Source organism: Nematolebias whitei, chromosome 10 (genome assembly GCF_014905685.2).
Source record: "Nematolebias whitei isolate Nwh7 chromosome 10, NemWhi1, whole genome shotgun sequence".
Lineage (NCBI taxonomy): Eukaryota > Metazoa > Chordata > Actinopteri > Cyprinodontiformes > Rivulidae > Nematolebias > Nematolebias whitei.
Window position 1 is genome coordinate 26,797,914 of NC_056507.1, and position 9,360 is coordinate 26,807,273.

At 40.0% G+C, this 9,360-nt stretch overlaps 1 protein-coding gene across 1 annotated transcript in view; it reads right to left on the minus strand.

Annotated features, from left to right (window-relative positions):
* Positions 1-1,623: 1,623 nt before the first annotated feature.
* Positions 1,624-9,360, minus strand: part of LOC119416292 (FERM domain-containing protein 5) — a 74,434-nt gene continuing 66,697 nt past the window's right edge. Inside the window, exons 11-14 of the mRNA XM_037683518.1 lie at positions 7,534-7,608; positions 6,720-6,788; positions 6,486-6,592; positions 1,624-2,288 (exon numbers count right to left, since the gene is read on the minus strand). Coding sequence (XP_037539446.1) covers positions 1,708-2,288; positions 6,486-6,592; positions 6,720-6,788; positions 7,534-7,608 — 832 coding nt within the window. The 3' untranslated portion in view covers positions 1,624-1,707. The remainder of the gene's footprint in view (positions 2,289-6,485; positions 6,593-6,719; positions 6,789-7,533; positions 7,609-9,360) is intronic.

The window sequence follows — 9,360 nt, forward strand, 5'->3', positions numbered from 1 at the left end:
AATCCATTAAGTCTTGGTGTATCTCAGATAAGCAGTTCACTCATCAATCCAGTCAGAATCAAACAGTATTATCTGCAACAGGTAAGATACTAACTGTTCATAACCTTCTGACAGAACCACATTTAAAACAATCAAAACTGTTCCTTCAGGTCATGACTGAAGTTGTTTTATGTTTGTGGTTTTGTTGATGCAGTCCAGTTCACAGCCGCCTCGCTACTTTCTTCAACTAAATCAAACTTTGGGAAGTTTTGAAAAGATTAAAACTTGTTTTTAGATTAGTTGAGCCAGTGATGATGATGATGATGATGATGATACTGACTGTATTTGATGTAATTTACTACAAACTGTATGTACACTGACTGACTGCTGGCAGAGGGGTGGGAGGCGGGAAAACTGGTGAGTGAATCTGGATAAAAGCCCTGCTTGTTTATTTGTTTGTCTGTTTCAAGGCCTTTCCACATTTCCATAAATGCCTCTTACCTCATTTGAAACGCAGCGCTAAAAAACATATAATTTTAATCTTCGATAACAAAATAACATTTCAGTTCTGGTAAAATATACATGGAAAAAAACTGTAAATATATATAATAGGAAACCAACTTGTTTTTTTTTTTGTTTGTTTTCTTACAAAACATACGTCACTACTCTTATTCTAGCAGTTATAATTATATAGTATAGTACATAAACTTAGGTGCAAGGTTGATACAAAACCAAAATAGATCAAACTTTTCATAAAAAGAAATCATTGAAATTCATTGAATTTTAGTTGCATGAAAAACAAATAGTAAATTATTTCATAATAGAAAGGAAACTGAAGAAATGAGCACATTTAAAGCACTTAATTAATAAAATCACATCAGCATTGAGCAGCTACCTAGCCTATTATCTATTGGTGCCAGAGTATCTTCTCTAATTGTATCAGACACTAATGGGTCACATGACACGTACAGTTTGTCATCAAATGTTTAAAAAATCAAATTTGAGCTTCACCAGATGAGCTTACTGTATTCATGTCAAATTGTTTTAAATAAAAGTGTTAAACAGTCATGAATTTCTTCTCACTAAAAAGGCTTTTGATGATCACCTGGTCTGTTTCTCCATTCCTGAACCTGCATTTTACACTTTTATCCCCCCGTTCTGTTTGTTTTGCAAAGTCTGTCTTCTCATGGGGATAAATCAAAGTCCATTAAACTCCTTCAAACCATTTGACACCTAACTTAACTCACTTCCATGTCTCAAAGACAAATCAACTTCCTTGATTACCGTTTATTAACTCGTCTCCTTCTTATTCAAACGTGTTTGAAAGCAATAAATAAAGAAAGTCCATCATTTGCAAAAGACTGAATAGCATAAAATATATATTTAGTTCGTGTGAAACAACTGTTTGAAATTCCTCAGTTCTGTGATTTTGTTTATTTTTAGTTGTGTTTTAAAAAAAAAGAAATCCTGAAATGACTTAAAAGTTTATAAAATGCCAAAAAAAAAAAAGGAGTGGAGCGAGGAGGTGGTTCTTTGAGAGGGGAGAGAGATCCTGGTGTGGTGGTAAGAGGAGTGGTCCAAGACAGTTTAGAGGAGGGGGAGGATTAAAAAAGAAGAGTTCATGGTTGGGACGATGCTGCTGCCCTTGACTCCAGAGCCTCAAACATCCTCTCAGGACCCCCCCGGCCCCGGCCCCCACAATGGGCTAACGTTCCTACGACGGCGCTCTCACTGGTTGTTAATGAGCAGCCCGCCCACCCAGCGGAGCTTGCAGGCAAACCACCGTCTGAGGGGACAAAAGTACTCGTAATGAAACTGCTCGAATTCAGGCGTCTGGCGGATGTCGCTTAAAAATGCAATATCGAGGTCCGACTCAGTGAGGATGATGAGGAGGAGGAGCAAGACAAAAAGGAGTCCAATGGTGACGAGGAGCAAACGAAGGACACTTAAGACAAACTTGTTCACCTGTTCCGCCTCACTAACAGCCGGGTCCTTGCTTCCTGCAGATCTACTGTCCGCACCAAAATCACCCCCTTCCCCTTGTGTTGGGGTGCCCACCTCCGACTCCCTTTCTTCCTCGATGCTGCAGGGCGCCCCGTTGATTTGTCGTGAGACGGCCAGCTCCATGCCGTGCTCGGCCACCGGCGTGGGAAGCACGCTGTCCGAGGGGCTGTAGGCCTCGTCCGAGATGACTGCCATCCCGTCGCCGGCGTCTGCGGCCTGGCTCCGGGAGCGCGGTAGGAAGGATTCACCATGGGACATGGATCGGACCGGTGTGGAGTGAGCACTGTCACGCAGGCACTCCAGACCTGGTGGAGGGGTTCAAAGAGGAGAAAAGAAATGGGATTATGGTGCACATTGTACAGCTTGGTTCAAGATTAGCGTTAGTGTAAAATCACATTTCTCAACACTCATTAGCTCGTTTAAATGGTCAGAATTAAACTCTTGCTCTCTGAACTGACATAGCTCAAAGAGCTATCTACAACAGGTAAGACATTGTTTATTAACTTCTTACAGAACCCTATTTAAAAAGATTTCAGCAATCTCTTTGAGAACCTTTAAAATGCAATTTGAGAAAAACAAGACTTTAAGTGAGTTGATGTCAGTTACAATAAGAATATTCCTGATAGAAATAGGTGAAAAGTGAAATCAGTTTTATCACTGAATTTCCTTTACAAAAGAATAAAAGACTTATGAGCTGCTACATGAAGAATTTTATAAACCAATTATTTACTGAGTCAGTAACAACCCCATAACTAAAGGATTAAAAAACACTATTCTATGTACAAAATATGAAAAACTGACTGACCAATGTTTTACTAGCAAACTTTATCCTCAAACACCCAGGTATCCACCATGTGGCGTTCACTGACACACTGTAAAGTTGTTCACATGACTGTTTGTTGAGCAGAAGTGAGTGCAGACTCAAGACTGTGAGTTTCTCAGAGCTAAAACAGTTTATCCCACCATCTACACTAAACTGAACTTGTAAAAAAAATGCAATAATTTATCCTGCAGCCAAAAATCAAGATAAAGTTTATTTCTGTAGAACAACCGTAAACCACTGACCAAAGTGTGTTACGGAGGGCATAAAATCAGTAACTCAACTATGACATGAACTTCAACAAAACTCTCACCTAGTCAAATATCCTGCAGCCAAACTTTATTGATGTGTATATACAGGTATATATATATATATATATATATTTAGCATTCAGATGCAATTTGACAGATTGCAAAAAAAAAAACGCAAACCAAATTTTCTGATCAAACTACATTTAATGTATTCGCCTGGCAACTTCTGAGTCCATCTTTTCAAAGAGTTGCTGCTGCATCATTTGATCCCACTTCAGATGTTGGACTTTACAGTTTCTCTCATTCTTGAAAGCAAAGCTTCATTCCACTGCTCAAAATGCAAAACGTTCCTTTCTGTTAATAATAAATGATAATAATTATAACTTTATGATATACAACTTGTTTAACTGATCAGTTATCATGTTAGGTTAGGCTTCAATCACCGAATACTAAGCAGAAAAATCTAACAAAAAGAGCTAACAAGGCTACATCAGTTTATCTTTATACAGCTGTTGATCTGTGGGTAATAATATATGAAACTAGTGCACAAATGCAAAATTACTGACCCATTTTTAAACACAAATTGCACCAAGAAAACAATAATAAAAAAAAAAACTGTTTATATAAAATTAAAAAAAGCACCTAAATGTTTTCTAAATTCGGGGTTTATAAATTAAAATAGGTTTTATGAGAGTTTTTTGTACCATGTGCCTTAATTAACAAGGGCACTAATAATAGAAATAGTCTGTTTGTGGAGTTTGTACCTAAAATAATATCTCATAACAACAAACTCTTAGACTGATGCAAAATATAATATGTTATGTTTTTTTATCCCATTAAGTGCAGGCGGCTCATTGCCTGAATTTCCATTGAGCCTTCAAAGTGTTCATTCAAGCAAAGGTTTTGATAAATACCACAGATTCAAATCCAGCGTTCATTCTGCAGCTGAGGCACTAGTTCAGTAAACGGGAGACGCTCTGCAGTGAAGATGAGCTACAGCTGAGCACACTGCTGACGACATCACATTCTCCAGTGTGTCAAAGCAGCAACATTACCCTGCCTCCGCAAAGAGAAGGGATTTAACATTAAGCATCTGGTGAGGAGGCAAATCATAAATCATAAAAAAGGGCTTTAATTTGTAGAAGTAGGGCAGATTATGTCCAACACTTAAGCTTCTGCTGACATGAAGCTGCTGTCGAGTAAAAAGTAAAAGAAGCTAAAAGAATATCAGCGGCCATCTTTAGTTGCTCTAACTCATCTTGTTCTATGATTTTATTTTAAAAAAGCAGCAACAACAAAAAACAAGACAGTAAATATAAAAATATATTGCTTTGACCTAAATAAAAAAAAAAGCTTTAAAGCAAGACACGTCCAACAAATGAACCAACTACAACCATTAACATCATGTGCAAACCATCAACATCCCAACTAAAAGCACAGACAGACATGATATCTGTCTTTTCTTGCCACCATCAATAAGGACAGATTTCAAATTAAAAGAGGATCAAGTGCTGCCACGTAAAAACCTCCTCGTGCTGCCTCTGTGATTAGTTTACCTGGAGGGTTGCTGGGTTGAACGCAGGACAGCGGAGCACCGAGAAGAGGACTGACTCTGGCGGACTCCTGCTGACCCATCAGGGCAGGATAGAGGGGCAGGACTCCCAGGGCTTTGCCCAGCATACGAGGCCCCAGACTCAGCACGCGAACCTTCACGTCCCGATAGCAGTGGTTGATCATGCGCAGGTGAACGTTCACCCGGGTGGTGATGCGGATCAGACATTTCACCATGGCTGCACTTCCCTATCCTGTCCTTATGGTCCCCGTCCAGAGTCTAGGTCCACAGGTTTACAACTCAACAGCTGTTTTTGGAGGTGAAACGGTGGCGTTCTGCAAGCACCACTTCAACTGCCAGCCTCCTGACTTAGCCCCGCCCAGGTCAGTGACATACATGGAGCAGAAGACCCTGGTTATTTTCAGCTGGGGTATTAATACCACTCTAAGACACTCAGTCAGCACACACAGAGGGTTGGGAAGTCTTATGGTTCTCTCAAATACACAGTAAAAGACTAAATATACACAAACCACCTGCTACTGATCTCATTTATCTAACTGTAAAAACATGAACAGCCTGATCAGATCTCACTGTTTCACCCAAACCACTAACTGACCCGATGAGTCCAACAAAAACACTGAAACTGACTGTTCCAGGCTGAGAAGTGACTTTAGCTGCCAGTGCGCAAAGTAAACACAGTCACAGATATCTCTAAAATGATCCGATGAACTGAGTCAGACTGAGTGACGCACACACCTGCAACAGTCCCCTCCAACACGAACTCAGCCAAACGGCTCTAGTTTCAGATTGTGTGCGAGAGAGCGTACGGTTTACTCAAGAAGAGGGGGAACTCTCACAGATGGGGTTGGTTCTGTCGACCTTTTTTAACATTTTCTGCCCACCGGTTTGCTGTTGTACTCATACTAAATTCATGAGTGCACATGAAAGATACCAGTACATAAACTTTGACAAAACAACAGTTTTTTAAATACGGTAGTCCCTCGTTTATTGCGGGGGATCCGTGCCCTGAAGCCCTGAGATAAATGAAAAACAGCGAAGTAGGAATAGTAGAACAACAACAATAGTAGTAGTAGTTTATTTTATTATATATATATATATATATATATATTTATTTTTTAAAGACGTTTTAAACCCTTCCCACACTCTTGCAATACTCTATACAATGTTTCTAAAGTCTAAACGCTCTAAAAGAGCACAAAATGTCATGATCTCTGCACTCTGCCACCTCCAGCGCTCTCGGCCACGCCCACTTCTCCGCTGCATAGCGGAGAATGTTTCTCCTGCAGTGTGGACTGCACACAGGTACTAAATAATTTATTTAAAATAAAAATTCCATGCCGATCGTGCGGCTCATCCATCAATCGGCCATTGTGTGTCATGTCCAATCTCATTTTGAAAAACCGCGATAGAGCGAGTCTGCGAAAAACGAACCGTGAAGTAGCGAGGGACTACTTTATATTTTACTTCACACACAGAAAACATATGGCTTTGCTGTGCACAAACAAACATAATACAACTTGAAATACGTTTATAGTTTTGTTTACAAGGTTAATGAGGTCGGTGGTTTTGCTCGTTGAACGTTTTGAATCTTCAAAAAGAGGCACTGCATATTAGCAGAGTCGCTTCTTTTATCCAAAAGTCCAGGGTGTTTATGACATCAGTCTGCACAAAACTGCAAAACCTAAACCTCTCTTGGTTCATCTGAAAAGAAAAAAGCCCTTCTCCTTTTACAAACACAAAAGTCTGCATATTTTTCTAGTTTAATAAGTGACCCCTAATATGTGTTTTAACTAAGTCAGTGTGGCCCTTTGGTAACAAAAACTTGCTTTAGTTCCTGGAGCTCGAGCTCAGTTCTTACCCTCCATGATAGATATGTGCACAGCTCTCCGACGTGTGCGCGGTACACTGCAGAGGCGAGGCCCATGGGTGATAGATGGGCAGCTTCTACTGGGCACGAGACCAGCCCTGCCAAGAAAAAAAACTGACGTGAAGCCCAAAATATCCCTGAACTGAGTGAAAGTAATTCATCCTGAAGGAGATGCTGACAGTAAAACCTCTGATTATACTTTGTACATCCTGATCGTTACTCTACCTGTGTATTTCTGGAGGTTCACGTTTGATTTTGGCACTCTGCTCCATCACTTCTTTCGCCACTCGCCCGCTGATGTAAAGCACAGAAATGTTGTTCAGGATGAGTTAAACACACACACACGCGTGAGCAGACATGATGGTCACACTCGGTGCTCTGGAAGCCATCACTACAGCCGAGCATTTACAGTCCATGAGCATTCATGATCAAATTAACCTGGCGAGTTCAGCCTTGTGTAACCGAATCACCACCAGTCCGACAAATCGAATCACTGATTTGGTGATTCGATTTGTTTGCCCTTTAACAATAAACTCGACCTGTGACTGTGTTTACTGACTCTCTTTGATTTGTGACCTTCATCAGGGTGAAACGGTCAACACTCAGTCCTCATTGGTCAATAAATCACTGCAGAAATTAGTGCTTGGATAGTCTGGAGTTTTTTGTCCCATACTTGTTTTATGATGACACCAATAAGGCCACAAGTCATTCAGCTTGATTAAAAAAAAAATACAGCTTTTGTCTATAAACAACAGTGTTGACCTCGTTAGAGTTTTGTACAAACTTCAGTTTTATGTTTTAAATGTTGGACATGGCTTAAAATGCAAATTCAACATAACACACGTGATGAATGTGTTCTCTGTGTCCTCCATCCTGTGAGGTGTCCAACATGTCCTCCAGGCAGAAGGCTGACATGACAGCACAGAAGGTCAGGAAGTCAAGTCATCTGGGAACACTGGTCTCCCCTCTTCAACATTTTTATATATATACTTATTTTCCCCTTTAGCCTTCAGTCATGCTGCCAGCTGGTATATCCTACCTGTAGCGGAAACGGCTGCCCTTGAAGAACAAGTTGCTGCTGGAGACGGTGCGAACTTGACTTGACTTCTCGAGCCTGATGTAAAGATAAAAAAAAAAAGCAACACTGTTCAGTCAGCTCATCTGGACTTTTTTTGGGGGGGGGGGGCTGAGACATTTCGCCCTCCATCCAGAAGGCTTCATCAGTTTGAGGAAACACCAAACAAAACTGATTCTCCCCCAACAACTTACTCCAAAGTCAGAAAAAACAGTTATGTTGGTGCTAAGATGGTCTCTGGGACACACCCTCTCCTCCGGTGCCCGCCCTCTCCCTCGTCGACAGTTATGGCAAACTTGTTCAAAAACAACAAAATCCATGCTCAATAATCCAGGTATAAAATCCAACAATGTTCAGTCAGGTCATCTGGATGGTTTCATTTTTGTTATTTTTTTTGGTGCTGAGATGTTTCACCCTCCATCTGGAAGGCTTCGTCAGTCTGAGGAAACAGGCTGCTGGGGGAGGAGCAGTTTTGTTTGGTGTTTATACCTGGATTATTGAGCATGGACTTTGGTGTATATAAAAAAATCATTTAAATCTACAAATATTAAAACAAACAACACAGAGATGAACATATTTACTAACTACAGCCAAGTATTCCTGACAAACACAAAATGGCTATAACTCTGTCAGTTTAACATCAACACAACAGATGGGCTACAGGAGCTGAGAGTCATGCCCAACATTTACTCTGAGAATTAATAGATCACTCAAGATCTTGGTTAAAATTCTGGCATGCAAGACGGCGGACAATATGCATTCCTACAAAGCATGTTAGTTTCATTGTTTTCGGGGTTCGAGACCAAAGCTAAAGCTAGAATAAAATACTCCTTACTTAAATTATGCATGCCATTTTATGCAGGGTCCTCAACACAACTCCATACAGTGTATTATGTTATACAGACATGTCCACAGCATATTAATGTTTTATGTTTCACTTTGCAGCTAATACATCATGCAAAGTGTTGCATGTTAATCCCCAGGATCTTTTCTTCTTCTTTCCTTTTTGTCATTTAAACCGTTCACACGTTTTCATCACCTGAGCTGTCATTGCTACGAGTCGACCCTCTCAGCCACTGAGTCCAAACAGTGTGTTTTTGTTAATCCTCCTTGAGCTGAAAATCAGAAGCATCTAAAACTATAACTCATATTTCAGGAGGTGGGGAGTCATATCCCAGGAGTGCTAGCAGTCTCGTGCCAGTGCGCTCTCATTCACTAAAAGGTCAGCAGCTACGTGCACCTCGTTTTCATGCTGATAAACACCCGACGGGCTTTTGGGGAGATGGGATGGGGAGAGTGTTGCTACACAATGTAGCGGGAAAAGGATAAAAAAAATTAGAAAATCTGCATTTCCTGTAAAGATCAAGTGTGAATGCTAAGTACTGAAAAATGTGGAAGAAGGTAAAAGTCACCTAAAGCTAAAAATAATTAAAGGCTAGCAAACAGTAACAAAATGCTAGCTACAAGTAGTAAAACGCCTGCAAAAATGCTAAAAGTAAGCTCGCTAAAAGTGACAAAAGACGAGCTAAAAGCTAAATGTAGCAATGTGGTTGCTACAAACTGAAAGTAGCATAAGACGAGGACAAAATAGAAAGTATAGTAAAGCAGATTTCAGTGAAAACAATGTTTTTGAAGAAATTAAAGAAATATTGATGTGTCTTTATTAAAATAAATATTTGTAAAAATAAAGTTAAATATTTTAAACATGAACGTTGCAAAAAACAAAAGTTATGGCACCTATCTCCTAAATGAGCTGAATATTTTGAGATATAAATGCTTAAATCAACCACT